The 25361-nt window shown below is 36.8% G+C and overlaps 1 protein-coding gene across 1 annotated transcript in view; it reads left to right on the top strand.

The window, feature by feature from the left end:
• The window catches only part of CA4 (carbonic anhydrase 4), an 86966-nt gene that overhangs the window by 23307 nt on the left and 38298 nt on the right, over window positions 1-25361 (top strand). The window contains exons 2-3 of the mRNA XM_053704841.1: window positions 13212-13253; window positions 14505-14669. Coding sequence (XP_053560816.1) covers window positions 13212-13253; window positions 14505-14669 — 207 coding nt within the window. The remainder of the gene's footprint in view (window positions 1-13211; window positions 13254-14504; window positions 14670-25361) is intronic.

The raw sequence follows: 25361 nt of genomic DNA, 5'->3' as shown, positions 1-25361 counted from the left end.
AGTGTCAAATAACCACTCCCAAACCAGGAGACTCCAAAACCAAAAACTAAGGTATTCTATCTATTTCATACTGCTGTATAAAGGATGTCTACACTTGATCTAGGTGTACCTAAAAGACTATTCCTCGCTTCCGTATAAATGATCCAAGGCTCCCATAGGGATATGAATTGGTCTTTAGTATCTAGTATATCAGCTTCAATGCTACTTAACTGAAAGTAATACTTTATTTTATTGTGGATTAGCTGAAAAGTAGGAACCACCGATTTCCAGAATTGGGCAACAGTCAATTTAACTATAGTGCAAATAAGAAATATAAATGTAGTTATTTTCATGTTGAGCCCAGGTACTGGGTCATGAAATAAAGCTTGAACCGGGGTCAGAGGGAGATTTGTCTCAAAAATTTCACTTAGTAATGAGAAGGTCTGTGTCCAAATATTAGATATGTGTTGGCAGTGCCACCACATGTGTGGATAAGTTCCTCTCTCAACGCATCCTTTTAAACAGTTCCACTTATTTGGGTCAGTGGCATGCATACAGGACTCGGGGTGAAAATACCACCTAAACGCCACCTTTTAAATGAGCACATATTGAAAAGGAAGGTCCTTTGTTTAGTGTTTTATACCATTTCTCAGGCGACCAAGAGAAGTCAAAATCACTTTCCCATTTGTGCATAAAAGGGAGTTTCGTTGCCACAGATGGAGCATTAAAAATGAAATAAAGTTTTGAAATGATACTTTGAGCACGATTTGGGTTTAAGCATAACTGTTCCAGGTATGTGTCATTGCCTTTAATGTTTCTGCCCACCACCTCCAGCACCCGTTCCCTAAATTGTAAGTAATGGCACCAGCTCAGTTTGTCTAGCTCATTCAGTCCAGCGTGTGTTAAAGTCCATGCATTTCTGATTCTGTAGTGTGTCAGCAATGCAATACAACCCTCTATTCGCCCATTTATCTTGAAGGGCTATGTCAAATTTAGTGGAGAAAGTCACTAGAGGTGTCGCCCTAGATTTTCCTGATAGTAATCTAAAATTAGCGTTTAAAAAGTCACATAATGAGACCGTGTGAAAAACTGAGGAGAAATTTTTCCAAACTATGGGTCTATCAGCCCTATCAGACCATAATAATTTATATATTGGGTATAATTGTATCATATCAGATTCTAATTGGACCCATTGAATTCTATCTGATCTATTATGCCATAGGGACGTTTGGGCCAACCTTGCTGCATAATAGTAATCTAGTAAATCTGGGAGTCCCATACCACCCCCCCTTTTGCTGCAGCAAAGAGTGTGTCTATTAGTCCTAGGTTTCTTCATCTGCCATATAAACAAGATGATATCTTTTTGGAGTCTTTTCAGAATGGTCACAGGTACTGAGACTGGGACGGAATGAAACAGATACAACAATTTAGGGAGTATAGAGATTTTAACAGCGGTAATTCTACCATAGAGTGAAATGTTCATCTTCTCCCATCTCTGAATCAGTCCTTTTATCTGTGAAAGTAGAGGTTGGTAATTGAGATGATATAATGAGTCTAGTTTATTTGAAGGAAGGATTCCCAAATAATGTAATCCTCTATCCACCAGTTTTACTATTTTAAACGGTGTCTCTATGAATGTATTGCTACGGCTTAGAAAAAGAAGCTAAAATCACCAGTGCTGCTGCATACTGTTTTCATACATGGACTCTATATTTGCTTATTATGAAGTTAAAGTGACATCAGAGTCTAAATTAAACTTTTCTGATTCAGTTAGAGAGTTCTTCATTCTATGAGAGTATACTCAGGTATGCTCAGGAGTGTGCATGTGTCTTTAATACTATATGGGAGAATTGCTTTAAACAATGTAATGTTTAAAAATCTTTAACAAAAAAACATTGCTCTCATGTAAAGGAGCTAACTTTCAACAGAGGATACCAAAAGAACAAAAAGTCAGTTTGATAATAGCAGCAATTTGTAAAGTTTTATGAGTTTAGTGAGTTTTCACTAGCATGTCCCTTTAAAAATATTATTATTTCTTTATTTATTTATTTCTGTATTGAAGGGGTCCCTTCTCACCTTCCCACTCCTCTGATCCTCCTCCCAACAGCTCTCTTACCCTCCCCCATCCCACTGCCCACCACCATATTTGTTACTGGCAACCAGTCTGCCAGTAACAAATAACAATTTTTTTTGTTTCATTTTTAAAATTTTGATTGATTGATTTCTGTTGTGTAACATTCCCCCTCCTCTTCCAAGATCCCTTTTTTCTGTAGCGTAGGGTCCCCCCTCCATCTGATTTTGTTGCCCCATCATTCCCTCTTCCCGGCCTCATATTTTTGCTGTAATGTAGGGAACCTTGCCACACCCTCTCCCTCCTCCACTGGGCGAATACACCTTTTTGCCTCCTTCCCTCCTGCTGCCCCAACTCGGCACCAACGATGATTATTACTGAGAGTGACACAGATAGTGTCACTCTCTGTAACGATCGGCGATCTGCTTTCATATGGTAACGGAAGCACGATCCGTGCTCTCTTACCATATGAAAGCAGATGCCTTCTGCCCTCCAGATGCAGTCTCTGCTGTCTAAGCTGACAGTGGGGACCACAGCAAGCGCCTCTGTGTCAGACATAGGTACTACAGAAACACAGTATGCTGGGCAAAGTGTGACATAGTATCTACGTCCAAATGGTGCAATGGGTTAAAGTCGGTTATGCCCCTTATAATGGTTATGCTAGCAACCTACATTAACATTGCTAATGAAAACAGTGATGGATTAAGTTAAACATTTCTCAATTAACACTTTAAAAAAACTTTTAAAAGGGGGAGGCTGATAAGTAAGAGGTGCAGAATCATTTGGCACATTACAAATAAAGCTAATCATAATAAGTAATACTGGATACATATTGCAAAAAAAGAAAAAGAAAAGAGAGAGAGAAAACCTGCACACAAATTTCAATCTTTATAGACAACTGTATGGAAAAAAAATTCAGCTGTTACCCAAGTTTATAGGAACTTAAAATTCCAATTTTTTCACGATTCAGACAAAACATACAATTACAAACAACTTTCAAATTCACTTCTATTTCTAATTTGCTTTGTTCTTTTGGTATGCTTTGTTGAAAAAGCATATCTAGGTAGGCTCTGGAGCAGCAATCCATTACTCACCTAATGGGTTCAGCTAGCACCCAGTAGTGCATTGCTGCTCCTTATGCAAAGTATAACAAGAAAATTAAGCAAATTAGATAAATAAAGTAAATTGGAAATCTGTTTAAATTTTTATGAATCATGAAATATTTTTGGGGGTTTCATGTCCCTTTAACACAAGGAAGATGGAATAATTCTTTACAAATGTTACCTTAAAGTGATACTGAATCCAAAATTTTTCATTCATGATTCAGATAAGGAATGCAATTTTAAGCAACTTTGTAATTTACTCCTATTATCAATTTTTCTTCGTTCTCTTGCTATCTTCATTTAAAAAGCAGGAATGTAAAGCTTAGGAGCCGGTCCATTTTTGCTTCACCACCTGGGTTACAAGGGACATGAAACCCCAATTTTTTCTTTCATGATTAAGATAGAGAATACAATTTTAAAAGGTTTCCAATTTATTTCTTTAATCAAATTTGCTTTGTTCTCATGTTTTTCTTTGTTGAAGAGATATCTAGATAGATATGGGCCGATTTACCAAATGTAGGACAGACATGATCCGCTGTATCGGATCATGTCTACCCGACATCGCTAAATGCAGACAGCATACACTGTCGGCATTTAACATTGCACAAGCATTCCTAGTGAAATGCTTGTGCAATGCTGCCCCATGCAGATTTGCACCAATAGGCCGCTAGCAAGGGGTGTCAATCATCCCGATTGTATCCGATCGGGATGATTGCTATCCGCCACATTAGAGGTGGCGGATGAGTTAAGGATCAGCGGTCTTACGACCGCTGCTTTTTAACTCTTGTTTCCAGCAATCTAGAAACTACGGGGGTAAATTGCAGCATCCGCTGCTTGTTAAATATACCCCGTAGTGTGCACAAATCTGGGGCACTATATGACAGGAAATAGTGCTGCCATCTAGTGCTCTTGGTAATTTATAACATTGTTGCAAACTTGCTGCTATATAGTACTGCAGATACGTGCATGCTCCTGAACTTAACTTCCTGTTTTTCAATAAAAGCTAACAAAAAACAAAGAACATTTGATAATAGAAGTACATTGGAAAGTTTTTTTAAATCGTGTGTTCTATCTGGACCATGAAGGAAAATTCTGGAGATTTATTTCCCTTTAAAGTTTAAATGTCTAGTTAATACCATCCTTATTCCTCCCTTTCATCTTCTCAAGCATTATTTTCCTATACTCTCCTTTTTTAAATGGAAAGTGTGTAATTGCAATGATTTGCGGAGACATATACAGCGGCTCACACTGAATAAACCTACTTTATATTATTGTTTCTAGTGCAATAGCTTCTTAACTTTCCCTCTCATACACCTAGATTACAAGTTTTGCGCTATAGAGGGTGCGAAACGAACTCAACAAAAGTTGCGTTATTTCACCCTCCATAGCGCTGCCATTACGAGTTTTTGAAAAGCAGCCTTGTGCGTGTAATATGGTTGCGTTAAGCTGCATACCGCACAAAATACAAGCTCTGCTTTGATGTGCTCGTGCTAGCTTTCCCCATAGACATCAATGGGGAGTGTTTGGAAAAAAACTAACACCTGCGATCGCGGAATGAAAAGCTCAGTAACGCCACCCCATTGATGTCTATGGGGATAAAAAAAGTTACGTTAAAACCTAACACCCTAACATAAACCCCACGTCTAAACACGCCTAATCTGCTGCCCCCGACATCGCCGACACCTACATAAAGTTATTAACCCCTAATATACCGCTCCCGACATCGCCGCCACCAAAATAAAGTTATTAACCCCTAATCTGCTGTCCCTGACATCGCCGACACCTACATAAAGTTATTAACCCCTAATATACCGCTCCCGACATTGCCGCCACCGAAATAAAGTTATTAACCCCTAATCTGCCGCTCCCGATATCGCCGCCACTATAATAAAGTTATTAACCCCTATTCCCCCGCACCCCAACATCGCCGCCACTAAATAAAGTTATTAACCCTAAACCTCTGGCCTCCCACATCACTGCCACTAAATAAACCTATTAACCCCTAAACCGACAGCCCCCCATATCGCAAAACACTAAATTAAACTATTAACCCCTAAACCTAACAACCCCCTAACTTTAAATTAAAATTGCAAGATCCCTATCTTAAAATAATTATAAACTTACCTGTGAAATGAAAAAAACCTAAGTTTAAACTATATTAAACTAACATAACTATTATACTAAAATTAAAATAACTATTAATTAAATAAATTAAATTACAAATTAAAAACACCTAACCCTACTAAAAAAAATTAAATCTACAATTACGAAAAATAAAAAATACTAAATTACAAAAATTAAAAAAATGCTAAAGTACAAAAAATAACAAACATTAAATAACGAAAAATATCAAACGAAATTATCCAAAATAAAAACAATTACACCTAATCTAAAAGCCCTATAAAAATAAAAAAGCCCCCCAAAATAAAAATAACCCTACCCTACAATAAACTACCAATAGCCCTTAAAAGGGCCTTTTGTAGGGCATTGCCCTAAAGAAATCATCTATTTTCCCTGTAAAAAAATACAATGACCCCCCCAATAGTAAAATCCACCACCCAACCAACCCCCCAAAATAAAAAACCTAACTTTAAAAAAAAACCTAAGCTACCCGTTGCCCTGGAAAGGGCATTTGTATGGGCATTGCCCTTAAAAGGGCATTAAAAAAAAAACAACCTAACACTAACCCCAGATGATCCACTTACAGTTTTTGAAGTCCGGACATCCAGGCAGCGAGAAGTCTTCATCCAGGCGGCGAGGTCTTCATCCAGGCGCCATTTTCTATCTTCATCCCGGCGGCGCGTAGCAGCTCCATCCTAAAAACATCCGGCACAGAGCATCCTCTTCATACGGTCGACGTCGTATACTGAATCTTCATTGCAAGGGAGCCTTTTCAAAATGGCGTCCCTTGCATTCCTATTGGCTGATTTGATTTTGGAAATTCAAATCAGCCAATAGGATGAGAGCTGAGGAAATCCTATTGGTTGATTTGAATAGCCAATAGAAGAATAAATATTTTCCTTATAAATCATTCTGATTTTCAAATGTTTCTGTAAAAGAAATGCAACTCTTCAAATATTCTTTTAGAGCTGACAAAAACAACTAATATTTGTTATTTTTATTTTCTTCAATACCTAGAAGACACAATAGTGACATTGAAGGCAGTAAAAAACAGTTTCCCCAAACTTTTAGAGCCTTTTATTGTACATGGAATATAACCAGTTGAAATTAGAAAAAAAGTATAATTAATTTGAACCAGCACTGCACCCACATATTTTTAATGCTTAGGATTCAAACAACAGTAAGGTCAATTAGAGCAAAACAACTTTCAAATTTATTCTGTTATCAAATTTGCTTCATTCTTTTGGTATTCTTTGTTGAAGTGCAAATTTAGGTAGTCTCATAGGAGCTCAGGAGTGTGCATGTGTCTTTAGTGCTGTATGTCAGCCAGATTTGCAACAATGTTTGTAGCACTGTTATACATTGTTACAAACACTGCGGCTATAGAGTGCTAAAAACATGTGCACATTTAATCTGCCTACATTTTCTCTTTAACAAAGGATACCAAGAGAATAAAGCTAATTTGATAATAGGAGTTAATTGGAAAGTTTTTATTTGTTTAATTGCACACTCTGTTTAAATTGGAAACATTACATTTTGGCTTTACTGTAATTTTAAAATAATATCATATGGTAAATCTACCATATTGTATTAGGTGATTAATTCTGAACAAAATGCACATAATATATATATATATATATATATATATATATATATACAGGTAGCCCTCAGTTTACGCCGGGGTTAGGTTCCAGAAGGAATGGTTGTAAATCGAAACCGTTGTAAATTGAAACCCAGTTAATAATGTAAGTCAATGGGAAGTGAGGGAGATAGGTTCCAGGCTCCTCTCAAAATTATCATAAGTAACCCCTAATACATTATTTTTAAAGCTTTGAAATGAAGACTTTAAATGCTAAACAGCATTATAAACCTAATAAAATAATCACACAACACAGAATATATAATTCAACTAAGTTAAATGAACAAAACAATTTGCTAAACAGCATTATAAACCTAATAAAATAATCACACAACACAGACTTTACTTGCACAGTTATTTCTGTTAAACTGATTAAACTGATTGATTTCAACTTGCTTGGCTTTGCTGCAACACAAGCGGACAGCTCCACCTACTGGCTATTTTAATAAATGCACTGCTTCTCAATGCTTTTCAATAGCAGTCACATGACTGGAAACAAAGGTTGTTATTCTGAAACGGCGTAAATTGAACCGTTGTAAAACGAGGGCCACCTGTATATATATATATATATATATATATATATATATACACGGTAAAGGAAGGCACTCACTGGTCTTTTCCTCAAAAAAACTTTAATAAGCGTGACGTTTCGGGGACACACTCCCCTTCCTCAGGAGGAAGGGGAGTGTGTCCCCGAAACGTCACGCTTATTAAAGTTTTTTGAGGAAAAGACCAGTGAGTGCCTTCCTTTACCGTGTATATTTATCTGCTGGCACCCTGGCATCAAGATTCGAAAGTGAGAGTGCTCTCTATCTACTCATATATATATATATATATATATATATATATATATATATATATATAACACGGAAAGGGGACTGCACTCCAAAACCGGACCAGGTACACATCCCATGACCCAGCAACATGCCAGCCCTGGGTGCTAAATATCACTCACAAAAAGCTATGCTCTCACCAGAGCCATAGGCAGTTAACCCCAGACAGGAGTGGGACCAAGAACCAAGGGGGATTACAAAACAAATGCAACACATAAAGGAAACCCAGCACTCACCAGCTAGCTCACAGCTAAGATTTAAAATGGAAAGGTTAGTCACCGCATCTGGCCAAATGTGACAAGCTCAGGCACCACGTCAAGGTCCTTTCCAACACCTGAGTCCCTAACACAGCCACACAATGCAGGCTCTCAAAGCCAGACAAACTGGGAACAAGTACTCTCTCTGTGCAAAGAAAATCACAAAGACAAGGGCGCCTCCTCGTGTGATACAGTTTGGGCAAATGTAAAAATAGGTGAATACAGATTTTATACTCACAAGTAAAGCAGCACTCTGTTGTGCTTATAGAGGCAGACTGGGAGTTCACAGTGTCCCAGTTCACTGACCAAGGCAGTGCAACAAATCACTCCAGGGTAGATTTCAATCAAGCTCAGGCTCTCAGCAAAGAGTTAAAATACCATAGTTTAATGGTGCAGTAAAATACAATATAAAATGTCACAAATGTGACCGTAACAATGGATAAACATTATATATTTCTTCTAGCGCCCCCTAGAGTTACGCTTGTATAGTGTATCAGGTATTTCTAAACTGGGAACAAGGGAGGGGTGCACAGGTATATGTAATCACCCAGCAACATACAAAACACGGAAAGGGGACTGCACTCCAAAACCGGACCAGGTACACATCCCATGACCCAGCAACATGCCAGCCCTAGGTGCTAAATAGCACTCACAAAAAGCTGTGATGTCACCAGAGCCATAGGCAGTTAACCCCAGACAGGAGTGGGTCCAAGAACCATGGGGGATTACAAAACAAATACAACACATAACACATCTGGCCAAATGTGACAAGCTCAGGCACCACGTCAAGGTCCTTTCCAACACCTGAGTCCCTAACACAGCCACACAAAGCCAGACAAACTGGGAACAAAGGAGGGGTGCACAGGTATATGTAATCACCCAGCAACATACAAGCTTGTCCCATTTGGCCAGATGCGGTGACTAACCTTTCCATTTTAAATCTTAGCTGTGAGCTAGCTGGTGAGTGCTGGGTTTCCTTTATGTGTTGTATGTGTTTTGTAATCCCCCACGGTTCTTGCACCCACTCCTGTCTGGGGTTAACTGTCTATGGCTCTGGTGACAGTACAGCTTTTCTTTTTGTGAGTGCTATTTAGCACCCAGGGCTGGCATGTTGCTGGGTCATGGGATGTGTACCTGGTCCGGTTTTGGAGTGCAGTCCCCTTTCCGTGTTTTGTATGCTGCTGGGTGATTACATATACCTGTGCACCCCTCCCTTGTTCCCAGTTTGTCTGGCTTTGAGACCCTGCATTGTGTGGCTGTGTTAGGGACTCAGGTGTTGGAAAGGACCTTGACGTGGTGCCTGAGCTTGTCCCATTTGGCCAGATGCGGTGACTAACCTTTCCATTTTAAATCTTAGCTGTGAGCTAGCTGGTGAGTGCTGGGTTTCCTTTATGTGTTATATATATATATATATATATATATATATATATATATATATATATATATATAAATACTGTATATATAAAAATCGTTATAAGCACTCACTGGTCTTTGGACGTCTCTGGCAAACAAAACATTATTCCATGTGACATTTCGGGACCAGATGCAGTCCCTTCCTCTGACAAACAAAAACTGAACTTTTAAAGGCCTATGGAACCCTCCCCCAAAAATTGGCCAATCATGGCTGTCCATATGACACGCCTAAATCCAAAAAATATTTATTGGTCATAAATCAGTGATCACATATTGATATAATGTGTATATAAACTACCATGTATATAAGCTCTATAACTCACATTCAGTGGTATAACCAGTACCATCAAAGACTGTGTGGCATCCCTTCTACGCTGCATGCAGAGAAAGCCATACACACTTCAGCTAAATGGGAACATACAATAAGTAATAAGCAAACTGCCCACATGGCCGGGGCGTGTCTTCATATACACACATGATTATTAAAACACGAAAGGGGCGGACCAATCACAACCTACTGCCGCATACCCACCTGGCATTGCATTACAAGCACTGACAGGTGGGTAAATTACCCTCTTGATTAGATTATGGATATGTTCCGTTTTTTTGTGTAAATGTGATACTGGTCTGATCTGACACGGTGGTAGCCTGTCACCATAGAGCATACTTTGTGTGGTTTTAATATGATGGATTTTATATTTTGTAAATTCTGTACTTTATTCTGATCTGGGGTCATATGGGTTGATGAAGCTTTTAATTTGGGGACAGAGTCGAGGAGTGGCGCTTTTTGCTCAGGTTCAATATATCCCCAGATACTTCCTGCCCTTTTACACTCCAAGGGTGGCAGCTAAGTATGGTATGAGCTAGTTGGGTGATTCTTTTACATATGGTAGTGCAATCCCTCTGTGTTGTTTGGATTTTGTTGCTATGAAACAATGGGACACACCCCTCTCTGGTAATGTGGATGGTGTTGATTCGTTGTGGGTTGGGTCTCTCCGCCCCCTGTGATGACGGTGTGTAGTGCAATGAGGGGCCGGTATGCGGCAGCAGATGGTGATTGGCCCTCTGGCAATGTGGAGGGTATTGATGTGACGTGGGTTTTCTCTGCCCCTGGGGATGACGCTGTGTGGTCCTTGTAATGCAGTGACAGGTGGGTATGCGGCAGTAGGTTGTGATTGGTCCGCCCCTTTCGTGTTTTGATGTGTTTTGATAATCATGCGTTTATATGGAGACACTCCCCGGCCATAGTGATTGGCCCAAGGTGAAGGTGGGCGGTTTGCTTATTACTTATTGTATGTTCCGATTTAGCTGAAGTGTGTATGGCTTTCTCTGTATGCAGCGTAGGAGGGATGCCACGCAGTCTTTGATGGTACTGGCTATACCACTGAATGTGAGTTATAGAGCTTATATACACTATAGTTTTATATACATATTATATCAATACGTGATCACTGATTTATGACAAATAAGTATTTTTTGGGTGTAGGCGTGTCATATGGACAGCCATGATTGGCCAATTTTTGGGGGAGGGTTCCATAGGCCTTTAAAAGTTCAGTTTGTTCACTTTTTGTTTGTCAGAGGAAGGGACTGCATCTGGTCCCGAAACATCACATGGAATAAAGTTTTGTTTGCCACAGACGTCCAAAGACCAGTGAGAACTTATTACTATGATTTTTTAATTTATCTACAGCACCCTGGCAGACATTAATTGATAGTGGGAGTGCATACACAATACTTGCTTTATATATATATATATATTTATATATATATTATATATATGCTTGCTGAAAATGTTAAAAATAGCAAGTTAATGGGAAAAAAGTTTGAACACAAGTAGAAATTAGATTTGTGATGTGAAAATGTTACAAATCTCATAGTTGTTGAGTAAACAAATAACAAACGTATCCTTAGTTTCCGACGTTCAGTTAGTTCCAGCACTGGATTTGTGAGAACTGAAGTGCAACTCAAAATGTTCTTGAAAATAAATATTGGAATATAAGTATAAGGTCAGTACTGAAAGAAAGACTGTTTCCTCTTTACAACAAAAGTAATTCTTGACATATAATTTGTAGAACTAAGAACAAAGATGCATAGAGTAGAGATGTGCACAGGCAAAAAATGAGTTTCAGATTTTTCCCCAAGGCTGAGTTCAGACAAATTTGTTTCATGTGGGCATTTTTTTGTTCGAATATTTGTTTTGGATTTGTTGTCATTATATCCAATGGGAACAACAAATATATACAACTAATTTTAACAAAAATCTTTAATTATAGAATTCGAACAATTAAAATAACTAATCTTTTAATGGTAAAAAAACAGTCAATTACTATCTTACAGAGGCACAGAAGTCACACAACTGCACATTCAGAGTGATTGAAAATGGCTTTGCTTCCCCTAGTCTCCCACCTACATATGCTAGGTTAAGGCTTGATTGGACAAGCCTGTATCGCTAATATCAACATTTACTGCCTGACTGTCGCTAACATCAATCATTAGTGATAATATGGCAGGATTGGATAGAGGATGGTGGACACATAAATGCTCAGACCCCTTGTACATCAGTTTTACATTTGTTTATTGTTTATGGTGGTAAATTGAAACTATTTCAAGGCCCAGCTTAAAGTGAAGGTCAAGTCTGGCTTAGTCGCTCGCTCCGTTCTACAGTTAATAAATGTTAATTAAATGTTCATTCATCATTTTTACTCAATTTGGTCAGAAACTTTTATATTATACCTTTCAATTCTCGCTCGTTTTACTTTTATTGTCCGCACGCCATCTTGCCAATTTTGATTGACAATTTTTAAGATGTAATCTCCAATCGCCTTCCCCCCCCCCCCCCGGGCATTCTGCCCCTTTTTCTCCACGTCATTATTCACTTATGCGCATGCGTTAAAGTCCCACTAGCATCATCAACCTGTCATGCTCGTGCATGAGACGCGCATGCGTATTACGCTTCGTTATATTTTGGATACAATTAATAGCTCACAACGACCGATTGGGCTACAAGAAAGCAATATAAAGAAATTGTCCGCTGCTATCGTATTTATGGGTAAGTATAATGCCCATGGAAGCAATTTCACTTTAGACAAAATATGTTATCGAATACACCGTATAATTCACTACACTGTTTTTATTTTTAGACTTGACAATTTGCTTATATATATATATATATATATATATATATATATATATATATATATATATATATATATATATATAACGACTTTATTGTATAAACACTAGTTACATATTGGAAATTAATAGATTGTACAGTCTTCTCAAAGTTCTAGCGAGTATCATGATCGCAAAGTAATCAATGAATGTATGTATTCATTCATTGAATACTATGTTTCAATGTTATGGGCTGTAAAATTGTAACGCATGCGTGATTGCGGTGACTGTACGCATGGGCAGGTTGTTCTCTGTATTGTGCACGAGCTTTGCGGTGACGTAGTGAGCGTGTTGGACCGCTCGCTACGTCACTAGTGCCGAATACGGAAGTGGTGGAGGGGAGGAGTCACCATGTAAAACGGAGTTATAATATACTTTGTATTTATATAAAAAAGACTTAATTGAAAAATGAAGTTAGCGACTTTAATGCTGATAGGTTAATATGTAAATAGATGCATTCCAGTATTATAAAACTGACCTTCACTTTAATGCATTATTGTTTTCTTTTTAACTTATGTTTTTTATTCTATATAATAAACTACAGACTAATCTCCATTTATATAATAAAGTTTAGATGGACCAATTTGTGTATGACTTTTCTAAAATCTGTGTTTTCCTTTACAGGGCATTGGTGTTATGAATCTATTCAGGCTGATGGATGCCCAGGTAAAATGAAGATAATAAAATAATTATTAAAAATTATGTATGCAAGTTGAAGTAGAATGTCAAGAAAAACATATCAAAGTAGATAGAATTCTTTTTCTTTTCCTCACATTTAAATTACAGTATAAATATGCAATGAGCATAGTGCAAACGGTGTCAGATTGATTTAGTCAACATATAGAGACTCCCAGGAAGATTAATACATGCTGCAAGCAAGTAAGGTAACTGCACTGACAGTACAGTGCAAGGTGAAGTTTTTTTACTACTAACTGTAGATTTCTCACCATGTATATAATGTTTAGAACTATTCATATAAGTATTTTTGGGGAGGCATAACATAGCACATAAGTTCTTGCTGGTGCAAAGCTCATAACCTGTAAGAGCAGCTGGCAACCTTAATGCCAAAGTACTAGTTATAGGCTAAACAATTTGATTAGCAGGTTTAAAGGGGCATTTTAAGTAATCTATGTTTATACGCACCAGAAATTAAGCAAAATGTGCATAGTTCTGTAGTCCAGCAACACACCCCTTGAAAAGCCTATTCAGTGTTAATTAACCTCCTCCATAAGAAGTGTCTGACTGGCTGTACTGCTTGACCTGTTCAAAAATAAAATAGAAAAAAGAAAAGCCTGAGGCAGAGGCTGATGAGTACAACAAGCAACCATGTGCACTTAGAAAGCTCTTTATTTAACACCTAGCAGTTGTATGAACTGCAATGCTGCAAATGTTCTGCAGTTTAAAACATTTGTTACTGTCCCTTTAAAGAAAAAGCAGCAGGTCTGTCTGAGCAGTGATGATCTTTTTTTTGCATGATACCACAGCAGGGGATTTATTTATGTATTCTTGCACAGCACAAATCTAATATTTGTAATTGATAATGCATTTGTAACAGTCTTTATTTGATTGTGTAAAAATATAGTTCTATAAGAGTAGCATGTATAGTACTTGTTATCATTAGAAATGATCATTTAAGTGCATCTTTCAGGCCTATAGTTTGCTTCATATACAGAATATTTCCTTGCTGTAATTGTGCCTTAAGATGTGTAACTCTGGCATAATGCTTTTGGAGCAAAGTTTAATGTTTCAAATAGATATAATTTATAAATATGATATACTGTAGTTGTGGCGCTAACTCATATTATTTTTAGTATAATACTTTTAGTCTGCCTTCAGACTTTTTATATTGTAGCACTACACTGAGACTAACTGTTTGGTATTCTGAACATTATTTTAGTATTTTGTTGTATTACACAGGACCTAGTAAATGGACAGATGAATTCAAGGATTGTGGCGGTCACAAACAATCTCCAATCAACATTGATACTAAAAATGTAGCGTCTGATTCAAATCTAAAATCATTTGCATTTAAAGGATATGACAGTTCCATTTCAACTACTATTAAAAATAATGGCCACTCAGGTAAGTTTAACACAATATCTTATTAGAAGCAGTAGAATGAATGCATAATTCATTTTACATATTTTAGATACATAAATATTACTCTGATTAAAATAATATGTGTGTGTGTGTATATATAATCTCAAACAATCAAAATCAAGGCAGCCCATGTCAGACACATTGCACACAACCGCCAGCTCTCTTGAGCTTGAATAGTAGTGCATGGCCCTCCCAGCATATTTGCACATGGCTCTCAAAAACAGTAATAACTTTTATTAGAAGCATTTTTAGCAATGGAAGTAAATAGTAAAAATACTTCTAGTTAAAATTGAAATGCACCTATAAATATTTCAATTTTGACCTTTCTATCCCTTTAAATATCAAAGCATGTATATAATTGTAATACATTAAGAACATAAGTAAGAAGTACATCTTTCTTATTTCTTCTTTTATTATTTTAAGATCCTAGCTCCTTACTCTACCCAGTCCTGTGCAGCACTGTCCACTCTCCTGTAACAGCTTGCCTGAAGCAATGAGCACCTGTTCTGTTGAGAACTGCAATTCATCGAAAACTGCAATCTGACGTCACTTCCGGTCATTCTATACACCTGATTGATCCGTGTCCAGTTAGTGACAGGATTCACAACCAATCAGATGGGCACTGTAATCGCCTATCTTCACTATCTATTTTGCCACTGCCTGGGGGTTCAAGGGGGACGAAGCCCCCCCTTGTAAACCTCACTCTCCAAGGTTTACTTGGGGTGTATGCCAGAGGATCAGCGGTGCGCCCCCCAGACAGAGGCAAAACAGATACTAAAATAGAAGACTCACCGGAAGTGACGTCAGATTGCAGTTTTCAATAAATTGCAGTTTTCAACAGAACACAGCCACTACTTGGATCTTCTATCCAGCTTAGGACTTCCATGCCAAGATATCCTTAATCAGGAAACCTGGGGTTACACACATACACACACATATACTGACTGTATATATATATTTAGATTGTAAGTTCCCACGGGAACATGACTCCCAGCTCCCCCTGTATTTGTTTCTTAAATTTTGCCTGGTGTCTCATATTGTGCTGTCCTTTTATATTTGTTACCCATGGACAGCGCTGCGGAATCTGTTGGCGCTTTATAAATAAAGAATAATAATAATTTTATATATATATATATATATATATATATATATGTAAGTGTAAACATAGTTTGACTGTCATTATCTAGACCCCTCAACATCCCTAATGCGTTTGGATTTGCTGACTTACTACACAGTGAAATATTGTACTTTAGTGCATGGTCAAAAAACATAAAACATATAAGAAAAGACTTTATGACGACATTATGAATAACTTGTGCAGGAAAGGAAGAATACTTAAAGGAATATTAAACCCACTTTTTTTTTTCATGATTCAAATAGAGCATGCAATTTTAAGCAACTTTCTAATTTACTCCTATTATCATTTTTTCTTCCTGCTCTTGGTATCTTTATTTGAAAAGCAGGAATGTAAGCTAAGGAGTCAGCCCATTTTTGGTTCAGAACCCTGGCCAGCGCTTGCTAATTGGTGGGTACATTTAGCCACCAATAAACAAGTGCAACCCAGCTTCTGAACCAAAAATGGGCCGGCTCCTAAGCTTACATTCCTGCTTTTCAAATAAAGATACCAAGAGCAGGAAGAAAAAATGATAATAGGAGTAAATTAGAAAGTTGCTTAAAATGTCTTGCTCTGTCTGAATCATGAAACTTTAGTTTTTGACTTTAGTGTCCCTTTAGAGAAACTCTGGGATATGCATACGATTATCCAAAGTACTAATTAAAGGGACATAAAACAAGTTGGGATATAGACAAAATAATATAATATGTACTTTAATTACTTTACCTGCAAATTTAAACTGCAGTACCTCGCCATTAACCCTTTCTTTTTAGTTTCTGAATTGGAAAGCTCTAACTCCCCCCACACAATTCCTTTTATGGCTGTATCTATGTTTATTGTTCTTTTGGTAGAATGCAAAAGTGAATAGGGATTATCTGCTGGAGCTTGCCTAGAAGCTGTGAACTCAGTTGAAATACAATGCCTGTGTCTAAACACTGATAAGAGGGTGGAGTTAGCTGCTCCAGGCAGCTTAGCTATGTAATTCATTTTGCTTATTTTTGAAAATTATTTTAAAATACTTGCCAGCAATTTTTAAACAATTTTTTTAGACAAACTATTTTAAATAAATTAGCCCTTTAAAGATATGCACAGATCTCAACATGTTTTATGACACTTTAAGCTTTCATTTACATAGACTAGTACGATCATTCTGGTTCTTTACTGCAGCCTTTTTGTATTTCCAGAACTGCTGTGAACTTAATTTTTTCATGTTACACAGTCGTGAAATCTTCTTGTAAAATAAAAGTTATGTTTTAGCAAATAAATACAATTTAAAATATTTTAAAACAAACAAACTCAACAGTTGAGAATTCTTGGCAGAAATGCCTGTATCCAGGGCTACGGAAGTTGGCAGCGCTTTACAAATAGATGATAATAGCATCCTATTTAACTTTATAATGGGATACATTTACAAGTAAGTTTGATTCTCAGTATGCTTTGGTGTATAAGTATACCCTTAAAGGGACATGAAACCCAAACAAAATTCTTTCATAATTCAGATAGAGAATACAATTTTAAACAACTTTCCAGTTTACTTTTATTATCTAATTGGTTTTGTTCTGTTGGTATCTATGGTTGATAAGCATACTTAGGTAGGCTCAGGAGCAGCAATGCATTACTGGGAGCTAGCTGTTGATTGGTAGCTGCAAATACATGCCGCTTGTCATTGGTTTATCCAGTGTGTACAGCTAGCTCCCAGTAATGTGTTGCTGCTCTTCCAACAAAGAATACAAAAGGAATGAAGCAAATACGCTTATTAAGGCAAATTGGAAAGTTGTTTAATATTGTATGCTGTATCTGAAACATTTGCAAAAAAGCTATACATTACCAAGAGCACTAGATGGCAGCACTATTTCCTGTCATGTAGTGCCCCAGACGCTACCAATCTAGATATCTCTTCAACAAAGAATAACATGAGTATGAAGCAAATTTGATAATAGAAGTCAATTGAAAACTTTTTAAAAAAAATAGTATTCTCTGTCTTAAAAGGATAGTAAAGTCCAAATTAAACTTTCATGATTCAGATAGGGCATGTAATTTTTTTTTTTTTTTTTTTTATTTTATAAACCAAAACAATTTACATAAGTCAGATATCATACATTTACTATTTTGTACAAAAAACAAGAGTAAAGAATAAGATATAAGGCCATTGAAACATATTATATCCATTTAGGTATACAAAGGAAAAAACAAAATTAGATTGATTTTTACATAACCTGTAAATTTAAAACTATATCAATTGTACTTCATATTTCTTATATATTTATCCTTAGAAGTATCTAGAACCAAAATATAATTAATGCAAATCAGAAATAATACACTTATTGTTCATCTAGATCACAGAGAGAAATAGGAACAGAAAATACAAAGACTATGAAGTCATAGAATAGAGCAGTGACCTTGTATTAGTTATGTCTAATCTATTTAGTCTTAGGAAGGTAAATTAATTGCCATTCATAATATTGTTATATCTTATGTAATTATCTATGAGAGGTGTCTTGGGGTTTTATTTATTTTTCCAATCCCACCCCATATCTCCCCCCCCCCACGTGTGATAAAAGGAAAGAAGAGAAAAAAAAAAAAAAAAAATTGTTTACTCTTATGAAGAAATTCTTATCTACCAGTTCCCTAACAGGACTATTTCCGTGTTTTGAAAAGGAAAAATTATGTGATTTATTTCTGTGGGAGAGAATATTTTTAAAAAGATTGCCCAGTTGTTGAAAAATCTTTTAACATCTTGTTCATTATCAATATTTGTGTCCCTTTGTTCTAAAATACACTGTTTTTTTAAACAGTTTTTTACTTCAGAAAGAGAGGGGATTGACCGGGTCTTCCATTTTTTACAGATTAAATATCTTGTGGCCAAAATGGTAGAAATTACAACCTTTTCATTGTTTTGTTTGCCGGGTTCTTCCCTTAGGCCAAATATAATCTGAAATAATGTCAGAGAAAGAGGGGTTATTTTTAATACATTTTTCAACCAATATTCTATTTTGAGCCATAGAATCCTGACTTTTGAACAATGCCATATCATATGCAAAAAATTAGCTGCAGAGTGTGAGCATTTGGGACATTTATTGAAGCTTAAGTTGGCGCACTTGTAGCCTATCTCGGGGGTAAAATATGCCCTATGAAGGAATTTAACGTGGGCTTCTCTCCATGTAGCCGAAAGTGTATTTTGGGTGATCTTTTTGAGTGAAAGTTGGATGGTTTTTGCTTCTATATTGCTCGAAGCAGTTAGTATATTCCACTTTGCAGTCAGTTGCATTAGGACAGATAGACCTTTATTTGTGCCTAAGAAATAGTAGCATGGTGTGATGGACATACGTCCATTTCTAGTTAATATTAACCAATCTTCAAGTTTGCCCATATTCCAGTTCCAGCCTTTTTCCTTAACTAGTTCAAGCGCAAAGTGCCTAAGTTGTAGGTATGCATAAAAGTCTTTATTTAGTAGGCCAAATTCTATATTTAATTCTTGAAATGATTTAATACAATGTCTTTCTTTGTCTATTATTTGATAAACATTGGTCAAACCAGAGTAGTACCATCTCTTAAAGACACCAGAAAGGATGCCTGCCTGAAATTTGGGATTCCCTAATATCGGCAAATATGGGGAGGCTTTGCTATTTATTGCTAGAAGCTTTGCTATTTTTTGCCAAGCTTTGAGCGGATTATATATTGTTTTAAGTTTTTTTATTTCTGTCGGGGTTTCTTTTATTTCAAGATGAATCAATGCAGATAAACAGTATGGATAACAGACGTTGGATTCTAGTTCGTTATTTAGAATGTAGTTGTTAGAAGAGATCCAGTCTGTAACTATACGTGCAAGAAAAGAAAGGTTATATAGCCATATGTCGGGCATGGCCAGTCCCCCGGCCTCCCTTGGTACTGAGAGTTTCCTCAGAGATATTTTTGCTCTTTTCCCTTGCCATAGAAATTCTGTAAGTGCGGTGTTAAGTGAACGAATATCTTTCCCTAGCAGTAATATAGATGTATTTTGAAGGATATAGAGTAACTTCGGGAGAAGGGCCATTTTAAATAGAGCTATTCGGCCAGATAATGATATTGGCAGATTATGCCAGTTCTTAAGTTTTTCTTTAATTACTTTCAAGACTGGGGGAATATTGAGTTTGTATAGGTCCTCGATATTAAGCGGGATGTGAATTCCTAAATATTTAAAAGAGTCTGTGACTTGTCGTAGTGGTATATTTGTTATCGAGTTCTTAGTCTTTCTAAGCCAGAATATTTCAGATTTTGTATAGTTAACTTTGTATCCTGAAAAGGAACCGAAATAGTCCATTATACAGAAAAGTTTAGGGATATTTAATTTGGTATTTGTCATATAGACAAGCAAATCGTCTGCATAGAGCCCAATTTTGATTTCGTGCTTACGAATTCTAATCCCGTCGAGAGATTGTCTTATTTTGATTGCCAGGGGTTCAATTGCAATGTTAAAGAGAAGCGGGGAGAGAGGGCAGCCCTGACGCGTCCCTCTGCCTATGGAAATAGGTGGGGAAAGATTATTGTTAATTATCAATCTTGTGGCAGGCAAAGCATATAGATTCATTATAAACTCCGTAAATTTACCCTTGATACCAAAGTGTTCAAGTGAAGAATATATATGCTCATGAATAATTGAATCAAATGCTTTCTCTGCATCAACAGAGACAATAGCAAGGTCCTGTATGCCCTCTCCCCCGCCACTCACATCCGACATTGCCTTGTAATATTCTGTCACAACTAATACCTCTCTAATTTTTGCGGCAGAATTTCTGTTATTTAGAAACCCTGACTGATCTGGATGGATAATTTCTGCAAGGGCCCCTTGTAATCTAGCCGCCAATACTGCTGTTAAAATTTTATAGTCCACATTGAGAAGGGCTATGGGTCTGTACGATTCCTTGCAGACTGGGTCTTTATCGCCTTTCAGTATTAATGTTGTATAAGACTGTGAAAAAGATAGGGGAGTAGGTTTACCCTCAGTAAAGAAGCTGTTGAAAAGAGTACGAATATGTGGGGTGATTTCACTGAGCAGTATTTTATAGAATTCGCTGGGGAGGCCGTCAGGACCGGGTGCTTTATTTGATGACAGCTTAGATATTACTTTCTCAATCTCTTCCGCCGATATAGGGGCGTTGAGATTATTAATGGCATCTGGGGCCAATATGGGATATTCAATTTCACTCCAGAACTCAGCGGATTTATTTGCCTCAGTAGTTTTAGGGGTATACAATTCTTTAAAATATTCATAAAATATCGTCAAAATATCATCTGGTTTAGTAACATGTTTCCCTTTCTGTAGCAATTTATCTATATTTAACTGTTTTTTTTCATTTTTAATTAATTTAGCCAATATTCTGCCTGACTTGTTGCCATACCTGTACATTCTAGTTTGAATTTTCAATTCTTTTTGTGTTTCTTGGGATAATACAAAGGCATCTCTCTCTTTTTTCGCTCGTAGATAATTTGCCCAATTAGCAGGGGTTCTATCAGAGAGATATTGATTATAGGAATTCAACAAAAATTTATAGGATTCTTTTTCCCTAAGCCTGGTTTTTTTTAATAGCATAGCACCATAGGCGATAATTTCCCCTCTCATTACAGCTTTCGCCGTTTCCCAAAATATTTCGGGACTGTTAAGATGTTCTCTATTAAAATGTACATACTCTTTATATTTGTTTGATAGCCAGTTTTTAAACTTTAGGTCTGGTGTTAGGTAATAGGGGAAAAAGAAGCGTGAAGAAGACGAATGTACATCTGCTAAATGTATTTCAAGAGAGATAGGTGCATGGTCTGATAATAGTATCGGCATAATTGTCGCTTTGGCCCTTGACACTGGAATGCGCTCGTCAATTAGGAAGATGTCTATTCTAGACATAGTTTTATGGGCCTTCGAAAGGCAGGTGTAGCTATGAGTAGTTGGATTTTGGTTTCTCCATATGTCATATATGGCTAAGTTATGCATGATTTTTTTATATAGCTTGGTTTCTAAGTTGTCTCTTTTTTGTTTCAGGTGTTTAGTGTCTTGTCTTAATCTGTCTATTGGATATTGAGGTGCCATGTTAAAATCGCCGCCAATGATTAGAGAGCCTTCTGTGTAGGATAAGAGTTTCGACTGAAGAGCATTCCAGTATCCAGGGTCAAATACATTTGGACCGTATGTGTTGCAGAGTGTGTATAGCTTCTTAGCAATCTTTATTTTTAACAGGACATATCTCCCCCCTGGGTCGGCCACACAGTGAACAACTTCTGACTTGGTTTTTTTACCTATTAGTATTGCTACCCCCCTCTTTCTCTTAACACCAGCCGCAAAATATACTTCTTTAACCCAGGAAGTTTTTAATTTTAAGGTTTCCTCTGCTGACAAATGTGTTTCTTGAAGGAAACCAATATCAGTTTGAAATTTGCATAGTTGTGTAATGATCGCCTTACGTTTGATAGGTGTAGAAATTCCCCCTACATTCCATGACACTATCTTACATTTTCCTATTTTTCCCATTTGGGAGAGATATATAGTTGGGAAAAGAGGGGAAACCCAGCCACAACATCAACGGGGGTTCGAAAAGAAGACATATAATAGAGGGGAAAAAAAAAAAAAAAAAAAAAAGGAAAGGGAAAGAAGGATTTTTCTATTACATTCGCCACACACGTGAGGGGAGGAAGTCCCATGACCCTTGTCTATCCATAGACCGGGGTCTTCCCTACATAAAGCCTGCATTTCAAAAACAAAAAAAAGGGTTATTTTTTTTTATTTGTTGATTTTTTAAAATTTCTTACACTCCTGTGTTTTTATTGTTAGTTTAGAGAGTCGAGTGTTTTGTAAAAATTTTCAGCCGCGCTAGATTCTTCAAACCAGTGTGTTTCTTCCTGTGCTATAACCTTAAGTTTATGGGGATATATTATCATTGCTCGATAACCTTTTTGGATAAATTTAGAGCAGATGGGGGCGAGTTCCCGTCTCTTTGCTGCTGTATCAGCAGAGAAGTCTTGAAACATTAAAATTGTAGCCCCATTGAATGTAATCGGTTGTTGTCTGCGGTAGTGTTGAAGTAGGGTAATTTTATCCTGATAATTTAAGAGTTTCGCTATAATCGGCCTGGGTCTATTTCTACCTTTACTATCTGTATGTGGGGAACCTATCCTGTGTACTCTCTCAACCATTATGGGTTGATGGGTGGATGATATTTTAAGAATTTTAGGTAATAGTTCTGAGATAAAAGATATAAGATTCTCGTTTTGTTGTTCCTCTGGAAGGCCAATGATTCTTATGTTGTTCCTTCTGGAACGATTCTCTAGGTCTTCTAATTTGTTTTGGATTTTTTGTATATTAGTATTTGCTGATTCCAATTTAGAGCTATGTAAATTTGTGAGGTCTTCCAGATCAGATACCCTTTGTTCTACTTCTTGTAGTCTGGCAGAAAACTGCCTGACTTCCTGTGTTAATAAAAGAATATCTTGTTTTAATTCGGCTTTAAGAGCATCGAATTTAGGGGTAAGGGCATCTGAGATACTGGTAACCAAGTTTTGGATATTGGTTACTTCTTGTATCCCTGCTGTATTGGCCATTATTGGTTGTATGTCAGTGACATTCTCTTGTGTGGTCTTCATTTTCCTATCCCTCTGTCTGGCTGCCATGGCTGGAGAGGGGGTCTTGTGGGGGACGTGAAGAAATTTATCCATGTGCCGAGGAAAAAGCTTGAAAAAGTGAGTTTTAATATCGTGACGCCGAAAAAGTGAGAGTGGAGTGCTCTGAAAACCCAAAGAGACCAAGGGAGTGGGAGGTTAAGGAGGTGTTTAAGCCTCAAAAAATGGGAAAGTGAGGAAGGGGGTGAATAGTGTAGGAGAAGTGGGGAATAGGAAGGGGAGAGAGGAAAAAAAAAAAAAAAAAAAAAAGAAAAGGAGAAAGAAAGGGGAAGGGGGGCAAGGTGTCTATTTAAGGGTGAGTAAATTGGTTGTGTTATAAGTCCAGCCGTGGGAGTAAGAGAGGGGGAATGTTTAAAATGATTAGATAGAGTTTGTCACTGAAGAGGGGGCGTAGTTTTTAAAGCGGTTAGAGTGGAATTTAATGAGGGATAGACTGTGTATTAGTTCTTTTAGTACTTATGTATCTGGTTAGACAAGGCAGTGGGGTACTAACAGGTTATTTAGTTAGCATCTATGATCAGGAAGTGATTTAATATTTAGCAATAATACTTAGGAAAAAAATTCTTAGAACAGACATACATTAAACCAGGTTATACTCTGTTTTGGTTCCCCAAAGCCTGTGTGGAAATGCTACAAACAGAATATATACATTGTAAGCACAAATGGAAAAAACAGTCAAATACTGAACTAACTAACCTAAGGGAAAACTGAGAGCAAGGATAAATGAATTTAGAAGCACATTGCTTTTGGCTAATTTATAAAGATACAGTAATCATGTAGTAAGGCCTTCTATCAAGGTTAGCTACAGGAAGTAGCCCATTATTTCTTGAAAGAGGTTAAAAATAGAGTAAAGTGTAGTTTTAGTAGGATATACTCTGTATATTAATACCTCTAGATTAGGTATATACAGTTAATCTGTGCAATATTTTACAAATAGTGTATCAGCATGTTAGTTTACCAATGTTAGTAAATTACAGAAACAAATCAGTTTAGCCTTCAAGAGAGTATAGATATTTGATTGCGGCTAGTCAGTAAAAAAAAGCAAGGAAAATATCAGAAAAAAGAAAAAAAGAAAAACAGAGAGCAACCATATTTTGATTCCCAGAAGGTTAAGCAGAAATATATACTATGTTTTAGTTTCCTTAAAGCTTATCGGTTTCTATTGAAAATTAAGCAATTCTGTTGCATAGGAATACAGCAATATGTTAGTTTACTGGTCTGCAAACAAAACAAACAGCAATGTCCATAAAGATTTTAGAAGCACAGTTCTTTTTGCAAGAGAGCAGCCAGAGGTTAATATAGCAGCCGGGAGACAGAGCAAGCAAAAGTGTCCAGGAAGCTTAATGTTACATTCAATTATTAAAGGGCCATAATACCCAAATGTTTAAACACTTGAAAGTGATGCAGCATAGCTGTAAAAAGCTGATTAGAAAATATCACTTGAACATCTCTATGTAAAAAAGAAAGATATTTTACCTCAAAAGTTCCTCAGTAGCCACCTCCCATTGTAAAGGATTTCTAAGCAGCATTTTAGTGTGTTTGTCCTGGGACATCTGAAGGAACTAGCATCGTGCACTCTCATATTATTTCACCAATCAGGTAAAGGAAGCTTACTATAAAATCTCATGAGAGTTAAGTCAAATCTCATGAGATCACAGTAAGAGTTCATGACCTCAGCACTGCTGATGCTGATTGGCTGCTGTTCATTTCTTAATTTTTTTTATTTTTTTACCTGCAGCTGGGAGCAGCTGAGTATAACTTTTTACACAGAACTTACTCTGCTGAGCTGAGGAAATTGTGAAATAAAATATCTTCCTTTTTTACATAGAGATGCTCAGGTGATATTTTCCTGTCAGCTTTTTACAGTTATACTGCATCAGTTTCAAGTGATTTAGCATGTGAGTATTATGTCCCTT

This window comes from Bombina bombina, chromosome 3 (genome assembly GCF_027579735.1).
Source record: "Bombina bombina isolate aBomBom1 chromosome 3, aBomBom1.pri, whole genome shotgun sequence".
In the NCBI taxonomy this organism is placed as follows: domain Eukaryota; kingdom Metazoa; phylum Chordata; class Amphibia; order Anura; family Bombinatoridae; genus Bombina; species Bombina bombina.
The sequence above is the reverse complement of the archived record's forward strand: the minus strand, read 5'-3'. Positions and strand labels throughout refer to the sequence as shown.